Here is a 19,810-nt window from a genome sequence, read left to right as displayed (position 1 = left end):
CAAAATCTGAGAGACTATTGAATACTGAAAACGAACCAAGGGTTGAAGGGGGAGGCAGAGGGGGAAAAGAGGTGGTGGTAATGGAGGAGCACACTTGTGGGGAAGAGCACTGGGTATTGTATGGAAACCAATTTGACAATAAACTATTTAAAAATTTAAAAAAGTAATTAAAAAAAAGATTTCGACTTCAGGTCAGGTCATGATCTCACAGCTCATGAGTTCAAGCCCCACAATGGGCTCTGTGCTGTCAGCTCGGAACCTGGAGCCTACTTCTGCTTATGTGTCTTCCTCTCTCTGTTCCTCCTCTACTTGGACTCTGTCTCACTCTCAACAATAAACAAACATTAAAGCAATTTAAAAAAGAAGACAAGATCATGTCTAAGGAGGGAAAAAAGAAAATCATATCTAAGAGAAAAGGACTGTAGAGAATAACAACATAGCTCTAGAGTCAGACAGATCCACACTGCACTCCTAGCTCTGACACTGTGTAGCTTTTGGGTAAGGTATTTATCCTCAGTAAACTTCACTTATCTCACATAAACTGGGACTAACAGTACCTACTTCATAGGATTTTGGGAAGAATGAAATATAATTTATGAAAAGTCTGTCATTAATGGTGTATAATGTGTATGATAGCTACTAAAGCAGGTTTTACAATGAGCATATATGCAAATTTTTAATTAGAAAGTTGAGGAAGTAATAGAGCATATGGAACTCCTTCCACTAAATTTCAGCTTCAGATAATTTTATCAGCTTTAACCAGAATGTAGTCTGATTAAAATTTAGGTTTTCTAGTATTTTATTCTCCAGGAGATGGGGCTATAAGAGGAAGGAAAATCTAAAGGCTTACAATATTAATTTAAGAATAAACAAGTGAGATTATATTACTAAACTACAATATATAAATTTAGCAACTTAAATTGGTATAAATTTTACTCAAGAGTTAAGTTTTTTTGGTATACAATGTAATGGATTAAAAATATTCATAATACTGAGATATCTATTAGTAAAAATTCTACAAATATACCCTAAATCCACCAAGATGTTGATGAACAAACATGAAATAGCCATAAAATATCACATCATGCAGTTGTTAAAAAGAAAAAGGTTAGGAGGAAAAAAAGGTCAGTTATTAATATTAAGTAAAAAGATCAGTTGGTTGCAAACAAATTACATGGCATGATCCTATTTTTATTAAAGAAAAGATAAAATATGTAACTGTGTGAGCATATGTGTCTTCACAGCAAGGTTCGCACCACACGGACAGTGGTTACCCCTGCAACGGGAACTACTGGGAGGAAGGAAGGGCAACTTGGATACAGGAGGTGGATAATGGACAATTTTAACTTTCTACTTCCTGTAAACTTTACTACTAGTAAATTAAGACACGAATATATTTCTTTAAGAAATACCTAATGTAGGGGCCTATTCAGCCAAAAGGCCTGTTGAGATCCCACTGTAAGTCACCAAGAGGAACGCGCATATCTCCAGCTTGTCTGGAAAGTGTGACCCTGGTGCAAGTGAGGTCCCTCAGTTGAGGATTGGGATTGAGTCGCTCTCCTGGGAGACTGAGCGTAAAGTGTCATATGGCTTGTTGGGTCCTGCTTTCCTTTGTTTTAGAGAATGTGCGCATGACCTCTTGATCATAATGGATTAGAGACTGGAGTTATCTATGACCTTTAATTAGTTTCGGTGAGTGGGCAAATTTTCAGATTGAAACTCCCTTCCTGGTCAGAGGCACTTCACCCGTAAATCATCATGTTCACCTTTAAAAAAAAAAGTAGCCTTGTCATAAGCTTCGGTTAATAATATTACTTACACATAAAACAAACCCCTGCTGATGTATTTTGAGTGATGAATTATGTTTTTTGATCTTCTGTATTGTACCTCGTTTCTGTTTTGATTTTCTGTTTTTGCTACCATGAAAATAATAATTTTTTCTGGAAGTTACAAGCAATCTAATCATTAGAAAAATGATGTAATCACCTATGGTATATAAAGATCCTAAGCATCACAGTAAAGTGCAAACTTTCCACCATTCACTTTGTCTGTCTTCTTTCTTATAGATACTTTGCTGACACCAACCCCCTACTCAGGGACCCTTAGACTCTGGTGCGTGGGCTGGTCCCCCGCAACCTACATGACAACAACATGACAAATCCTAACTACATTTTAAAGAACATGTTTGAAGGCTTACAGGCCACTGTTCCTCAGTTGGCGTGCCCAAAGTTTCAAATATTCTTGTTAGTTGATCAAGGTCTGAATCTCCTGGCAAAAAAGGAACCTGAAAGAGACAAAGACACAGGTATTTCAAGGTGTTCTGTAACAGTTATATAATAATACTATAAACTTAATAAGAAAAACTAGGGGTGCCTGGGTGGCTCAGTTGGTTAAGCCTCCGACCTCAGCTCAAGTCATGATCTCAGATTTGTGGGTTTGGGCCCCGCGTCGGGCTCTGTGCTGACAGCTCAGAGCCTGGAGCCTGCCTCTGATTCTGTGTCTCCCTCTCTCTCTTCCCCTCCTCGCTCATGCTCTGTCTCTGTCTCAACAATAAAACATTAAAAAATTAAAAAAAAAAAGAAAAAAACTAAACTGTAACAAAAATCAAAATGTAGTCTGAGGTATACAGAATATGGCATTAGGTCCTACACTGCTAACCAAGTAAAGAGTACCATCCTGCTCATTTTATTCACTCTTTAATATCACCATGTACATCATCTCACAATTCATGGGATTGAGCCCACTTCAGGCTCTGTGGTGGTAGCTCAGAGCCTGCTTGGGATTTTCTCTTTCTGCTACTCCCTCACTCATGCGCACTTTCTCTCTGTCCCTCTCTAAATAAATAAACATTAAGAAAACACACCATGTAATAGGCACTGTGCTAATTAATTAAGCCCTAGGTACTTAAAGAAGGGAATGAGACAGTCCTCACTCTCCTCTGGGGTAGATGTGGGGAACACTGGTAATACAATGAAGGGGTCTTTATGAGATGGTATTTTCAGTGAGTATAAAATATAAAATATACAGAAAAGTTAAAAAAATGTTTTTACTGTAACAGAGGTCTTTCAAACTGTTAAATGCCTTCAAAAAGTTTATAAACTCACTGAAAAGACCAGGTCTCCAACATTTCTATTACTGTGGACCACTACCAATTCCCTTGAACAGTGCCAAAAAAGCATTTAACTTAGCCTATTGTCAATTTATTCCAAGCTCACCCTTTTTGCCTTCTCTGAGAAAACAGATCTAGGTCTTTAAATATTGTCCTTTTGGAGGTGCCTGTGTGGCTCAGTGGGTTAAAGCATCTGATTCCAGCTCCAGTGCTGATTCACAGCTCATGAGCTCAAGGCCCACTTTGAGTTAGCCTGCTTCTCTCTCATTCCTTCTCCTTGCTTCCTGTGGGATTCTCTTTGTCTTTCTCCCTCTCTCCCTCTCCCTCTCCTTCTCTCTCCCCCCGCCCCTCACTCATTTGTACCCGCTTTCAAAAAAATACATATAAATATATATATTTGTATTATTCTTTTGCCAGCTGAAGCTCTGACAATAGAGACTGCTGGAGAAACACTATAGGAAGAAGACTTCTGCTTCCCAGTTCCCAGCTTGCTTGCCCAGCACACCTCCTGCAGTATCTCAGCTTCTTTGGCAACAGGTTACTGCAATTGTGGGCAGTTTCTTCACTGCCAAACGAACAAAGCAGCTTCCCTCTACAGAGGGGTGAGTAGCAGAGTGCCCCCAGAAAACCTCCCCCAAACAGCTTTCCTCCATATGCAAGAGGACAGATCAACGAGTGCTGCTAACACAACCCCATGGCTATTTCTATGTCATCCAGTGAGCCACACTGTGTGTACCCTTTTCAACAAGGTCTAGATCTCAGTCCTGGGGTCCCCCCTTCCTGGGGTGCTGTCTCAGTTCTAAGGGTGGTTGCTCCTTCTGTGTCCTATTCCTATATTCCTCAGAATTACGAATAACTTTTTAGGGGCGCCTGGGTGGCTCAGTCAGTTAAGCGTCCGACTTCGGCTCAGGTCATGATCTCACGTTTGTGGGTTCGAGCCCCGCATCAGGCTCTGTGCTGACAGCTAGCTCAGAGCCTGCAGCCTGTCTTCGGATTCTGTGTCTCCCTCTCTCTCTGACCCTCCCCTGCTCATGCCGTCTCTGTCTCTCTAAAATAAATAAAAACATAAAAAAAATTAAAAACAAAAAGCATAACTTCTTATTAGTCAAACTTTCATTGTTCTAATTTCTTATCATAATTAATTCTTTAACTTCCCTCTTTAAATTAATGTGTGGTTTCTATTTTCTGACTAGATCCAGATTTAATACAACCCCTATGTAAAACACTGGACTATTATGTATATGAAATGGACACTCAGAAAAATAAACTTGGAAGTTATATTAAATAACATTTCACAAATATTTTTAGGCATGCCAATATTTTCTTCTCATACCTCAAAAGATTATCTCCTACTTTACAGACTACTGATGTAAAAACTACTCAAGGGACACTCGTCATCATAGCTTTAGTTTCATGGGCAAGCTGGCACTTTAGCCAGATGTTTTTAAGGATGAGTGTTTAAGTGAGATGTATTTTTTTTAAAGTTTATGTATTTTTGAGAGATACAAAGTGCACAGACATGCATGTGCATGTGTGAAAGACCGCAGGGGGGAGGTAGAGAAAGAGGGAGAAAAGGAGAGAGGCTTAACTGAATGAGCCACCCAGGCATCTTTATATTTTTAAAAATTATTTATTTAAAGTAAACTTGAGACACATGGGTGGCACAGTCCGTTAAGTGTCCAATCTCGGCTCAGATCATGATCTCACGGTTTCTAAGTTCGAGCCCCACGTCGGGCTCTGTGCTGACAGCTCAGAACCTGGAGACTGGAACCAGCTTTGGATTCTGTGCCTTCCTCTCTCTCTGTTCCTACCCCATTTGTGCTGTCTGTCTCCGTTTCTCAAAACTAAATAAATGTAAAAAAAAATTTTTTTAAAGAGCCTCTTTAAAAAAAATTAATAAATAAAGGAATCTCTACACCCAACGTTGGGCTCAAACTCACAACCCTGAGGGAAAAAGTCTCATGCTCCTCCAAAAGGGCCAGCCAGAAGGAGCCCCATGATATGAAAATTATAAACACATTTACTTAAATTATTAATTTTGTGTTTACTTTTTAAATTTTTTTTTTAATGTTTATTTTTGAGAGAGAGACAGAGCATGAGCAGTGAAGGGGCAGAGAGAGAGAGGGAGACACAGAATCCAAAGCAGGCTCCATCTCTGAGCTGTCAGCACAGAGCCTGACATGGGGCTCGAACCCACAAACTGTGAGATCATGACCTGAGCCAAAGTCGGCCGCTTAACTGACTGAGCCACCCAGGCGCCCCTGTGTTTACTTTTTAAATATTTACTCATTTATTTATTTTGAGATTGAGAGAGAAGGATACAGAAAGAGAGAGAGAGAGAGAGAAAGAGCAAGAGAGCATAGGAGGAGTAGAGAGAGAGAGGGCAAGAGAATCGCAAACAGGCTTAGCACTTGTTAGTACGGAGCCCAATGTGGGTCTTGATCCTTGAACCATGAGATTATGACATGAGTCAAAACCAAAAGTCAGATGTTTAACTAACCAGACACCCAGACCCCTATTTATTTTAATTTCATTTAGTTAACAGACAGTGCAATATTGGTTTCAGGAGTAGAATTCATCACTTATATATAATACTCAGTGCACATCACAAGTGCCCTCCTTATTATCTATCTCCTATCTAGCCCACCTCTCTCCATCAAACCTCAGTTTGTTCTCTATCATTAAGAATCTCTTGTTAACCTGTTTTACTTGTAACTGCTGTCTCTCTCTACTTACCTTCTCAATGGAATGATAAACCATAACACTAGGGGCCAAGGAATTCTGGTTTTGTCCTGGTGATGAATGAACTCCTTTTGGGGGAACTAAATGATCCTCAAATGTAAACTTCTGATAAACTCTTTGTTTTTGTCAGTAGCAGAGTAGGCATCTTAGCTGATCCACAAGACATATCACTAGCACACGGATTACTATTCATCTTCGCTCTAAATGTGTGATGGTTTCTTCTGCAAGCACCCAGAGGCATGAGCTTCCAAAATGAATCACAGAACTCACACCAAACCAAGAAAGATATTGAAGAAGATAACTTTGCAGGGTGTTTGTGTGGCTTAGCTGGTTAAGGGTCTGACTTCAGCTCAGGTCACTGTCTCATGGTTTGTGAATTCAAGATCTGCTTTGGGTGAATTTGAGCCCTGCTTCAAGTGAACTTCGCTTCTCTCTCTCTCTGCCTCTCATGGGATTCTCTCTTGCTCTCCCTCACTCTCTGTCCCTTGCTCACTTGCACTCTCTCTCTCTCTCTCTCTCAAAAAAAAAAAAAAAGTACCTTTGTGGTGTATAGAAGCTATTTTCTGTGTTCAAGAAATTAAAAAAACTATATTGTTGTGTCTTGGGTTTTCATTTCTTTAAATACGTATCACTTGAGGAAAAGAGTTGGGGTTGAAATATTTGGAATGTACAGAGGAAAAAACTCTCAGCTTCAGGACTCCCCAATATTCCTTTGCCTTCATCATTCAGAAAGGCTAAACTAATCTTTATAGCTAAGGAAAAGTTTCTGATACAGGACCAACATTTCTGCTTTGCTTGAAAAGAACTAAAATAATGGTCTCACACAGGTTTAGTTATATAGTGCAGCTGCAGTGGCTGGTTTTACACCTCTCTTAAAATGTAATTTTAAATAGCCCCAAACTAAAAATGTCCCGGGGCTATGAAAGTTCATCCTAACACATTTAATTACTGCAGAGATGTTACCATATTATAGCCTAATGAGGATTTTATTATAGTTGTATTTCTGAATATAAAAATGATCTATAGTAAAATCTTCACTGTCCTTAAGTGAGAGGACTTGTCATCTCACATTAACAAAAAGGTTGCATTGGGGGAGATGGCTCTTTTTTTTTTTTTAACTGGTCTGTTTGTTGGCTTTTTATTTTAAGAATGGTACTCCTCTCTGAGAATTATCGATTGGAAGATAATCCTTACACCAGTTATAAGAATACTGATTACAACAGACTTACCCTTAGAAGCAACTCTGCTAATATACAGCCAACAGCCCACATGTCCACACCTACACCATACATTCTAGCTCCAAATAGTAACTCAGGGGCCCGATACCACCTGAAGAACAAAAAGAAATATTGTCATTTTTTAAAAAATTTATTATTGAGACAGAAAGAGCATGAGCAGTGGAGGGACAGAGAGAGAAGACGACACAGAATCCAAAGCAGGCTCCAACTTTGAGTTGAAGTCAGTCGCTTAACCAATTGAGCCACAGGCACCCCAGAAATATTATAATTTTATTTTATTTTTTAATTTTTAAATTTTTTTATTTATTTTTGAGAGACAGAGAGAGACAGTGCGAGCAGGGGAGGGTCAGAGAGAGAGAGACACAGAATCCGAAGCAGGCTTCAGGGTCTGAGCTGTCAGCACAGAGCCAGATGTGGGGCATGAACCCAGGGATTGCGAGATCATGACCTGAGCTGAAGTCAGACGCTTAACTGAGCCACTCAGGAGTCCCAATATTGTAATTTTAAAATAAAATTATTAAACTATTTCTCAGAGAAACCTCCTCAGCGAAACATCATCTCTCTAATGAAATTCATGTTTTCTTTTTTTTATTTATTTATTTTTTTATTTATTTTTAAGAGACAGAGAGAGACAGCGCAAGCAGGGGAGGGTCAGAGAGAGAGGGAGACACAGAATCCGAAGCAGGCTCCAGGCTCTGAGCTAGCTGTCAGCACAGAGACCCACGCGGGGCTCGAACCCACGAACCATGAGATCATGACCCAAGCCAAAGCCAGACGCTTAACCAACTGACCCACCCAGGTGCCCCTGAAATTCATGTTAATAGATATATTACCTCAAGAAAAACTCACCTATAGTCATCTGTATTCACACAATCTGCCTTTCCGTCTATAACTACAGCTAAACTATGCTGGACTGTTTTTTTTTTAATGTTTGTTTATTCTTGAGAGAGACACAAAGTCTGAGTGGGGGAGAGGCAGAAAGGGAGGTAGACACAGAATCCAAGCAGGCTACAGGATCATTGTTGAGCTCGAATTCACAAGCTGAAATTGAACATTCAACCCACTGAGCCACCCAGGTGCCCCTATTCTGGACTGTTTTAAAGCCAATATCTCAACATGGGGCACTAGAAACCTTGGTTCTCTTATTTTCAAAAATATTGACATTCTCTCCCCTTTCTCCTACATCAACGTTTTCTTCTTAACTAGAGTTTTATCAATAATGTACCATCATGCCATTGTTTCTTCAGTCTGAAAAAGTAAACTAAAAAACAATCAACAAAAGCTCTGGGCCCTACTTCCTCCAAAAGGTGCCTCCACATTCTCTAGTTATTCTGAAAAGCTGTCTGTTCTTATGGGCTCCAATTCCTACTGTCTTATCCTGTTTTTTTTTAATGTTTTATTTATTTTTGAGAAAGAGACAGAGTACAAGTGGGGTAGGGGCAGAGAGAGGGAGACACAGAATCCATGAAGTAGGCCCCAGGCTCCAAGCTGTCAGCACAGGGCCTGACATGGGGTACAAACCCACCAGTCATGAGATCATGACCTGAGCTGAAGTTGGACCCTTAACGGAATGAGCCACCTACACCCAGGTGTACCATACTCTCTTATCACTTTAAACATTTTCATGGCAGGGCACCTGGCTAGCTCAGTCAGTAGAGCATGTGACTCTTGATCTTGGGGTCATGAGTTCAAGCCACACATTGGGTGGCAAGCCTACTTAAAATAAAAATTTAAAAAATAATAAATAATAATTAGGAAACAACAACAAAAACTCCCCTCCCAATTAAGCTTTCATCCTACCACTTCCACCAAAACTGCTCTTTTCAAGCTGATCAGTGATGTCCATTCTATTATTTTAACTGTTAATTTTCAGTCCTCATTTTAACTTGACCTTTTAGTAGCACCTGATTTGCAAGAAAATGAGAAAATTGTAGATGTAAAGCACTGGTATACAATGCTCTTGTAAATGGGCCCATTTTCTTGAGTTCTAAGAATTTCTAAGTGATGGGCTACATCTTTCCAGCATGTACATTGACACTTATATCTTTTATTTCTTACTTTAAGGGTCAGGAGATTGACACTCAATGAGATCTATTTGGAAGAAAGTGACAAAGTAATTTAAAAGAAGACAGAATTTAAAGATCTTCTCAGATCCTTAAAGTACTCTTAGAAATTAACATGACATTCTGACTAGAATTATAAAATCTATTGTTCCTATCTATTTCATAGGATTTTTTAGTTTTTATACATAAAAAGTATCAAAGAAAACATGAGTACTAAAAACATGAAAACTCCAATTATCAACCTATTAGTTTATTTTAGAGAATTTTTATTCAAATTGAATAATCTAAAACATGAAATCAGTTAATGATCAATAAAACAAACACAAGCCCCCCCAAATCAGGTGACTATGTAAAAGAATAGCCACTATAGTTCCAGTCAACCCAACTAAAATACAGAAGTGGATAAATTAGTCCGAAAACTTGTTACGTAAATGTCTGAAAACTGACCTAATCCAAGTCCATTTGAAAAAAATGGCTGTATCTTTTTCATTGTGGGTAAATATACATAAAGAGGGCCATATTTTTAGCAAAACAAATTCTACTGAGATATTTCAAAGAAGCCAAATGATGCTTATTTGTGATTAATATCCTACACAACAGAGATACCTGGCAGGCTCAGTTGGTAGAGATGTGACTCTCAATCTCAGGGTTGTGAGTTCAAGCCCCACACTGGGCCCACGTGGGGCTTATTAAAAAAAAAATCCCACATAACATATGCTTTCAGTTTTTTACAAGATTCTTACCTTGTTACAACCTGATGTGTATATGCTCTATTGGGGCTTCCAAATGATTTGGCCAGGCCAAAATCTGCCAGTTTTAGAACTCCATTTTCATCTAGCAACAAGTTGTTTGGTTTTAGATCCTGTACATAGAGGTTTTAAATAAACACAAAAGCAGGGTGAGAGAGAATATCATAATGATACACTTAATTGGCTTAACTTTAAACTTAGCAGTAACAGGGTAAAACCCCAAATTTAAGTAAACAATACTTTCCTCACTAATATAAAATCCTACCAAAGCAAAGTTAAGATTGGTTATATTACTTTAGTGAGACCTTAGATCACTGAGCTTCAATTTACCTACTTCACAAGGTTACGTCACAGAGCCTAGTGTAATGATTAAGAACTTAATAAAAAGTTGCTATTTGAACTTCTGTAAATAGAAACATTATGCATTTAGGGAAGATGAGGACCATATCCTTCAAAATCTATACTAAAAAAATATGAGCAATAATCTAAAAGGGATTTCAACTTTAGGATATGAGAATTACTGACTATAAATCATATATTCTTAGCTATTCATCTAAATAGAATACGTAAAAACATCTACCTATTAAATTATCAGTCTTGTTTCAATAGCTGGATGTTACTAATGATGACTCAACTATTTCAGCAATCTTATTTCATTACTTCATAGAATTTTAGAATTCTTTAGAAATACTGTTTTTCTAAAAAAAATTTAGGATTGTTTAATTTATTCTAGACTTTCACTGTATTATTATTCTCCTGTCACAACAGTATAGCACAAAGAACAAGAGTGTTAAACCAAAAATCTAGATTCTAATACTCTTGTCAGTTACCAGCTACTGACCTTGAAAAAATATATATAACCTTGGCCAGGTGACTTAGCAACTTAGCTCTTCATCTATGAAAAAAATGAAGAACTGGGCCTCTTCGATTTCTAAATTTCACATAGTATTTTAGAGTCCTCATAGCACCACCTCATGGAACAACTGAAGGGAACACACAGAGGAAGAAGGTGGGATAAAATGGTCCAGCTATATTTTTAACAATTTACATATTCAGACCATTTATGTAATAATTGGCTACATAAAACTTGACTAAAATGTAAAGAATCATCATACTTGGTTAAAAACCTTACCCTATGTAGAATCCAATGTTGATGCAAATATTCTAATCCTTGAAGAGTCATTAACATGTAAGCTTTGATGTGTGATGGTGTCAGCACAAGACTATTATCCTTTATTATGACCTGCAAGGCCGGTATATAATATACAATTATTCCAAATAAATTATACCACATAAAATCATGTATAGACATAAAATGTCTATCCATCCTATAGGAGAATCTCAAGGAAGACTGCCTAACTCTCCTTTAGCAGCACCGTCAGAATTTCCAGGGACATTTTCTCAAAAATGTCTCTCCCAGTGATTTCTCTACTCCTGTTCTGTTTAAAAGGCACTAACATAGTGAACATCTGTTGTTTTGCTTGCCCCAGGACGTACAGCCCCTTCTGATAACAGCATTCAACATGTGTTTGAATGTAAAATAGGATTGACCACTATTTGTGGCCTCTAGAGGTAGATACAAGACCCAGGCACAGCCAACCACCAAATGAAGCCTGCTGTCTAGGACACTGGTTTAGGGAGGGACATGTGACCCTAGCCAAGCTAATCAAAGAAGCCAAATACTTCCGCTAGAATGAAAAAGGACAAAGCACCTTCTTTCCTTAGAGATTAATAAACTAAGGACATGAGCCTGAAGTGCCTGAGCCACTATATTGAGAAATTATGCCCATGAATGAAGGCAACAAATAAGAAAATAGAGCTGAGTTAAAGTGCAAGACTGAGTTCTGATGGCATTATTTGTGAACTATACTTAAAGACAATTTATTCCTAAATTTTTAAGTTATACTAGCTAATTATTCCCATTTTCTTTTTTACAAACCAGATTTAGATAAAAGACATCCAAATTGGCAAGAAGCAAAACTTTCATTGTCTGCAGATGACATAAATACTATGTACATAAAATCCTAAAGATTCCACCAAAGAACTACTAGAACAGGCAAATGAATTCAGGAAGGTGTGAGGATACAAAATCAATATAGAGAAATGTGTTGCATATCTTATACACTAATAAGGAAGTAGCAGAAAGAAAAATTAAAAGAACAATCCCAGTTGCAAACACACATAAAAAAATAAGTCAGATTTAGGTAAAAATATGCCCTTCTTAGTGCATAGTTCCTTGAGTTTTAACAAACGTGTCCAGCTGTGTAATCACTACCATAATCAAGGTAAGTGTTCAATACCCCCCACTCCTACCCCCAATTGCCTCAGGTCTCTCTGTACCCGGTATTTCCCTCCACTCCCAACCCTGGCCACCACTGATCTGACTTCTGTTCATTTAGTTTTGCCTTTTCCAGAATATCATATAAATGGAATCATAACACACAGCCTTTTAAGCCTGGGTTCTTTCATTTCGTACAATGCATGTGAGGTTTCTCTATACTGTTGCTTATATGAGTAGTTAACTTCTTTTTAGTCCTGAACAGTATTCCATTAAATAGATATACCACAGTTTGTTTATATACTCACTAGATGAAAGATATTTGGATTGCTTCTAGTTTTGGCAATAATGAATAAAGCTAAACATTTATATACCAACTGATTTGTGTGTAGACAGGTTTTTATTTCTCTTGAATACCCAGGAGTGGTATTGCTAGATTGTAGTTTAAGTTGTGTATTTAACTTTTTAAGAAAGTGCTAAACTATTTTCCAAATTGGCTGTACCATTTTGCATTCTCACCAGCAGCACATGAGAATTTCAGTTGTTCAACATCCCTGGAGTGTCAATTTTCGAGAGTCAATTAATATTAAGAAAAACTGTAAGATTTTAATTTCTCAAAAATAACAAAAAGCTTGGCTTTCAAAAAAATGATAGATATTCCGTTATAATATGGAAAAGAAATTCTAATTTCTCAAAGGCCTAATACTCATTTATCTGAAAATAATGTCAATAAAGTATAGGGAACTTGATTGGCAAAACTGCTTTAAATTCCAAATCTCTGTATTTAACACTGGAAATATGGAAATGACTCAAAAGATCTTTCACTTAAGAGTACTGGGGAGGCGCCTGGGTGGCTCAGTCGGTTAAGCCTCCGACTTCGGCTCAGGTCAGATCTCACGTTCGTGGGTTCGAGCCCCGCGTCAGGTTCTATGCTGACAGCTAGCTCAGAGCCTGGAGCCTGCTTCCAGTTCTGTGTCTCCTTCTCTCTCTGCCCCTCCCCCTCTCATGCTCTGTCTCCCTCTGTATCAGAAATAAGTAATACATTAAAAAAAAAAAAAAAAGAGTACTGGGGCGCCCAGATGGCTGAGTCAGTAAAGTGTCCAACTTCAGCTCAGGTCATGATCTCATGGCTTGTGAGTTCAAGCTGTGTGTCGGGCTCTGTACTGACAGCTCAGAGCTTGGAGCCTGCTTCGGATTCTGTGTCTCCCTCTCTCTGCCCCTCCCCTACTCACGCTGTTTCTCTCTCTCAAAAATAAAAAAATTAAAAAAGTACATTTAGAGGCGCCTGGGTGGCTTAGTAATTTAAGTGTCTGGCTTCCGTCATGATATCACAGTTCTGAGACTGAGCCCCGAGTAGGGCTCTCAGCTGGCTGTGGAGCCTGCTTGAGATTCTCTATCTCCCTCTCCATCTGACTCTACCCTGCCCGCACAAACACAAACCACTCTCTCTCTTTATCTCTCACTGTGGGGGGTGGGATGGGTAGTACACTCACATTTCAACAAAATTAAACATTCCTTTAACTAACAGTATCTTTAAAAGTAGAAAATAAACATTTAGGTTCTCTTTTGATTGAGAGAGAAAAAAAATTCCTCTATGAATCTTAATCTTACCTCCAGATCAGTTTCCATAAAATCAAAGACAAGGCTAATATTAGATTTATGTCCAAAAGCATCAAGGAGCTGTAAAGCAGTATTAAAAAAAAAATCAAAATCCGATTCTCTATTAAATACTTGAAAATATTATACCGAAGTAACTTTTAATTTGAATTATCTTATTAAATTTGACATTTATCCTTTTTTTCTTCTAGGAATTAGTACTTTGAAGCACAAAAATACTAAACTTTAGTATTTTTAAGAAGTCACTAGGGGCACCTGGGTTATGCTGCTCAAGTATCCAATTCTTGATTTTAGCTCAGATCATGAATTCATGGTTATGAGATCAAGCCTCGCTTCAGGTTCTGTGCTGAGCATGAAGCCTGCTTGTCTATCTACCCCTCCCTTGCTCACCTGCTCTGTCTCTATCCAAATAAATAAATAAACATTTTTTTAAAAAGTCACTAACTACTTAAACTCTCCTCCAAATTTTCAGTTATAGTTAAGAAATAATTTTTGAAAACCTCACCTCAGTCTCTAATTCAGAAAAATTACCAGGCTCAGTATTTAAGAAAATCCTATAAATAGCAGGGGCAGCTATCACTCATTATATGCCATCTCTATGCCAGGCACTATTTCCAGGTACTTTACACACATTCAATGAATTAACTAGTCTCAAAACAACCCTATGAGGTAGACATTACAGCACAGAGTTGTAGGGGAGCTCACTCAAGGTCTTGGACATGCTGGAGCTCTCTAAGCTTCAAAATAATTTGTGACAAAATTAAATTTATTTCATCTGTTGTATAGTTTCAAAGACACTGCTTCAGATCAATTAGAACAGAAAATACATTTCAGCATAATAAACTTTTACGTTTTTGCCAGACCCACCTAAAACAACTCATCTTACTGAGCCTTCAATCAACATTTCCCACATTCAAAAATGACAGGGTCCCAAATCCCAGAAACAACTTAGCTCATACTCACACCAATTATATTTGGATGACTTAGCTCCTGTAATAATTTTATCTCTCGTAAAGCTGTTCTATTTATACCTAAATGAAAAGACAGAGCAAAATGTGAAAAGCAATTGTGAAATCTCAAATCTTCCTACAAACATTTTTGTAAAATTTTAGTTTTTGTAGAAATAGAAATGCATATTCTACAGAAAAATAAGGGCTACTTTGACAATTTTTATAATATCTGGTTTTCTTTTATATGGCTTTATTTTAAAACTAGCTTAACACAGGGGTGCCTGGATAGCTCAGTCAGTTAAGCATCTGGCTTTGGCTCAGGGCATGATCTCATAGTCCATGGGTTTGAGCCCCACTTCGGGCTCTGTGGTGATGCTCAGAGTCTGGAGCCTGCTTCAGATTCTATGTCTCCCTCTCTCTCTGCCCCTCCCCTGCTCACTCTCTGTCTCTGTCTCTCAAAATAAAATAAAGACATAAAAAAAAATCTTTTTAAGTAAATAAACTAGCTTAACACAGATTGTGATAAATGATGAAAAAAAGTATTCACTTTGTAGCATATCACTTTAGAAGACTGCTAGAATAACAGGAGTCAGCTGGTAACATGAGGCAGTAAGCCAACAGCTTCCTCCTTCTCGCATTATGAATATTAGCAACAGATTCTTGATGGTAACAGCAAAATAGAACTCCTAATTAAAAATAAGACCTGGGTCCCCGCCTTGAAACCTTTATAAGATAGGGTGTTTTCTCAATAAAAAGAAGAGGCTTGATTGGGGGGGGAAAAAAAAAGACCTGGTACTAACTGTTAAATAGGTGATGGATCCTTTTTATAAAAACTAGTTCTTGATGACTAAAGAAGACTTAGCACAGTAGCCCACAAGGGTCTGGAGGAAGGGATAAAGACTACTTTCCTCCATACATCTATTCCAGGGGGAGTTTTCTGTACTTCCATGAAATTATATCCTGAATTTTCAAAGTAATTAAAAGCTCAGAAAAATAATAAACTGCTTAAAACAACACCTTAAACAGTAATGAAGACAGCGAGATAAGTCACTGATAAATAACCTTGCTACGTTCCATTTACTCAGATGACTTGAATGACTTACAGGACCCTTAACAACCAAATGGTGGATATCACTGATACCCTGTCTCTATCCTGAATCTACTCTTGTAGCACCCTGCCATAACTCTATGCAGAGCCACTTATCACTCTAATTAATAGTTGGCTAACTTCCTCAGTGAGAATAAAAACTTATTCTGTTCTGTCAGGTTACATTAAATACTCACCATCTTTAGCTTCTGATCTATGTCCAAGTTTAATCTGGTAGAGAGGAGATAAAAAAACCAAACGCTTTAAAATGTGTTAAATTATTTAGACTCATGCATAAAATACAAACACTTCAAAAAACAGCCACAGTAAAAACATGTAACAACTTACATGTAGCTAGTAAGCAAGAAGGGAGTTTACATCATTAATTTGAAAGGCAAAATTAACAATATAAGAAAGCACAAATACCTACCATTCCTCACTCCTTAAGTTTTTGAATTACACATTCAAATAATGGAATTAAGAAAATAAATGTCTCCTTTTTCTTTGCAAGAGTAAAGGTGGAAAAGTAACTGACGGCATACTCAGTAACAAAAACAACAAAAAAAAATCACTTCAAGTTAGCCTACATGGGAGGAAACACATAACATATAAACATAAGATAACATGTTTTTAAAAAATGCTTATGTATTTTTTTTTTTGAGAGAGGTCACATGCAAGCAGAGGAAGGCCAGAAAAGAAGGGACAAAGATTCAAAGGCTGCTCCATGCTGACAGCAGTAAGCCCAACATAGGGCTCGAACTCAAGATGCGCGAGACTATAACCTGAACCAAAGTCAGATGCTCAACCAACCAACCATCTGAGCAACCCTGGCACCCCTAAAATAACATGTTTATTAATAGGCCCAATAATATGCTCTTAGGAACACATTTTCTAAAAAGCAAAATTACAAATTATGATGGATACAAAAAAACGGTTAAACTTAATTAATTAATGGTTGTTACCATTAATAAGCATAACAAAAAATAAGCATAACAAATTGCATTAATAGGTTCAGGCTTACACCAGTCTCTTACTCTCTGCTTCATATAATGAGTAAATATAATCAAGAACACTAAAACAAAACAAAACAACAACTATTTCTCAAAAAGCTGTTCTGCCTTATTACTTTCTTAATATTTTATTTATTTTTCAGAGGCAGAGAGAGACAGCATGAGCAAAGGAGGGTCAGAGAGAGAGAGGGTGACACAGAATCTGAAGCAGGCTCCAGGCTCTGAGCTAGCTGTCAGCAAAGAGCTCAACGCGGGGCTCTAACCACGAACGGTGAGATCATGACCTGAGCCAAAGCCAGAAGCCAGACGCTTAACCAACTGAGCCACCCAGGCACTCCATCAAAAAGCTATTCGACCTTAAAAACTAAATGCAAATAAGCTACAGTCATTGTGAAAAACAGTACAGAGGTTCCTCAAAAATGTAAAAATACAATTACTACAGGTACCAGTAATTCCACTACTGGGTATTTATCTACGTAAAGAATATGAAAACACTCATTCAAAAAGATATATGCGCCCCTATGTTTATTTGCAGCATTATTTACAAAACCACAACTACAGAAGCAACTCAAGTGTCCACTGACAGATGAATAGATAAAAAACATGTGGTACATATATTCACGATGGACTATTACTCAGCCACAAAAACGAATGAAATCTTGCTATGTGCAACAACATGGATGGATCTAGAGGGTATGACACTAAGGAAGTAAGTAAGAGAAAGACAAATACCATATGATTTCACTCATATGTAGAATTTAAGAAACAAAACAAACTCACAAATAAAAAAAGGAGGCAAACCAACAAACAGATTCTCAACTATAGAGAAAAAATAGAGGGAAGGAGGGTGGGTGAATGAATGAATAGGTTAAGGGGATTAAAAGTACACTTATGATGAACAGTGAGTAATATACAGAATTGTCGATACAATACAATATACTGTATTGTACGACTGAAACTAATGGAACAATGTATGTTAACTATACTGGAATTAAAATTAAAAAAATAAAATTCTTGATGATAAAAAATAAATAGATTAAAAGATTAGATAGACATCTCCCAGCTATTATACTACAGACACAACTTTTTACATCGAGACAGACTAGCATAACACCAAAAAATATAAGGCACTTTAGGAATAAATCTAACAAGAGATGTGCAAAGCTTTCCAAACCAAATTATAAAACAATCTTAAAACATGCTTGCTTCACTCAGGTCATGATCTCACAGTTCGTGGGTTCGAGCCCCGCATCAAGCTCTGGGTTGACAGCTGAGCCTGGAACCTGCTTCAGATTCTGTGTCTCCCTCTCTCTCTGACCCTCCCCTGCTCACACTGTCTCTCTCTCAAAAATAAATTAAACATTAAAAAATTTAAAAAAAATCAAAACAAACAAATGCTACATTCATGAAGAGCCAGACTTGGTAATCATAAATATGTCAAATATGTACATTTTCTTTAACTTCAATGCAAATCTAAATCTAAAACTCAATAGTATTTTTTAAAGAACAGTGACAAATCTATTCTAAACTCTACATGGAATATTAAGGAGCTATGAACACTTTTGAAAATTATTCTATTTTCTTTTTTGTAATTAAAAAAATTTTTTTTGGATTTATTTTTGAGAGAAAAAGACTGTGTGAGCAGAAGAGAGGCAGAGAGAGAGGGAGGGAGACAGAGAATCCAAAAGAGAATCCAGGCTCTGAGCTGTCGGCACAGAGCTTGATGCAAGGTTTGAACTTATGAACTACAAGATCCCAACCTGAGTTCAAGTCAGATGTTTAACCAACTGAGGTAGCCAGGTACCCCCAAAGTTAATACATTTTCCAACCACAGTAAAAGTGTATTAGTTTAATAAAGCCATCCACTATTACACTATTATCAGTATTTTGCCACATTTACTTCATTATTATTTTTAAATGCTTATTTATTTGTTTTTAATTTTAATGTTTCTTTTTGAGAGAGACAGAGACAGAATGCGAGGGGGGGAAGAGGTAGAGAGAGAGAGAGAGAGAGAGAGAGAGACTGAATCTGAAGCAGGCTCCAGGCTCTGAGCTGTCAGCACAGAGTCGGACCCAGGCCTCGAGCCCACAACTGTGAGATCATGACCTGAGCCAAAATCAGACACTTAACCGACTGAGCCACCCGAACACCCCTAAATGCTTATTTACTTTGGTTAATGTTTATTTGGGGGAAGAGAGAAAAAACACGAATGGGGGAGGGGCAGACAGAAAGGAAGACACAATCTGAAGCAGGCTCCAGGGGCTGAGCTGTCAGCACAGAGCTAAACGCCAGGCTCAAACTGAGGAACTGCCACCTAAAGCCAAAGTCAGAGGCTTAACCCAGTGAGCCACCCAGGTGCCTCAATGTTTATTTTTGAGAAAGAGAGAAAAAGTATGCTAGGATACACGAGTGGTGGAAGGGTAGAGAGAGGGAAAGAGAGGATTCCAAGCAGGCTCCGTGCAGACAGCAAAGAGCCCAATGCGGGGCTCAAACTCACCAACCATGAGATCATGATCTCAGCCAAGTTGGACCCTCAACCTACGGAGCCACTCAGGTGACCCTTACTTCATTATTAATCCTCCCCTTTCGGCTGGCTAAAATGTTTTATAACAAAACTCACATTTCATGTCATTTCATCCCCATGTACTTAAGTAGGCATCCCTAAAAACATGTACATTTTCTTACATATGCAAAATGCTATTTTCATACCTAACAAAATTATTAATGCCTCAGCGCCATGTACTACCTACTTCATATCAAATTCTGATTGTCTGAAATTTCCCAGATGGCAGATAAAGTAGACAAGATAATTTTGAAGAAAACTAGGTATGTGCAACTTACCAGATTTCAAGACCTCTTATAAGGCAGTAGTAATTAAAGACTGTACAGTATTTGAGCAGAGATGGAAAAATTATCAATCAATGGAAAAAAAACAAGTGCCAAGAAATAGATCCAAGTATATAATA

The 19,810-nt window shown here is 37.8% G+C and overlaps 1 protein-coding gene across 7 annotated transcripts in view; it reads right to left on the bottom strand.

Moving 5' to 3' along the window:
• Positions 1-19,810, bottom strand: part of CDK7 (cyclin dependent kinase 7) — a 54,101-nt gene that overhangs the window by 30,506 nt on the left and 3,785 nt on the right. For 6 of the 7 annotated variants that reach the window (XM_029942390.1, XM_029942387.1, XM_029942386.1 and 3 more), the window contains exons 3-9: positions 16,031-16,064; positions 14,760-14,827; positions 13,791-13,859; positions 11,034-11,144; positions 9,896-10,014; positions 7,081-7,180; positions 2,198-2,284 (exon numbers count right to left, since the gene is read on the bottom strand). In XM_029942390.1, coding sequence (XP_029798250.1) covers positions 2,198-2,284; positions 7,081-7,180; positions 9,896-10,014; positions 11,034-11,144; positions 13,791-13,859; positions 14,760-14,827; positions 16,031-16,064 — 588 coding nt within the window. The remainder of the gene's footprint in view (positions 1-2,197; positions 2,285-7,080; positions 7,181-9,895; positions 10,015-11,033; positions 11,145-13,790; positions 13,860-14,759; positions 14,828-16,030; positions 16,065-19,810) is intronic. The other variant, XM_029942391.1, reaches the window with a different exon arrangement.

This window comes from Suricata suricatta, chromosome 6 (genome assembly GCF_006229205.1).
Source record: "Suricata suricatta isolate VVHF042 chromosome 6, meerkat_22Aug2017_6uvM2_HiC, whole genome shotgun sequence".
In the NCBI taxonomy this organism is placed as follows: domain Eukaryota; kingdom Metazoa; phylum Chordata; class Mammalia; order Carnivora; family Herpestidae; genus Suricata; species Suricata suricatta.
The sequence above is the reverse complement of the archived record's forward strand: the minus strand, read 5'-3'. Positions and strand labels throughout refer to the sequence as shown.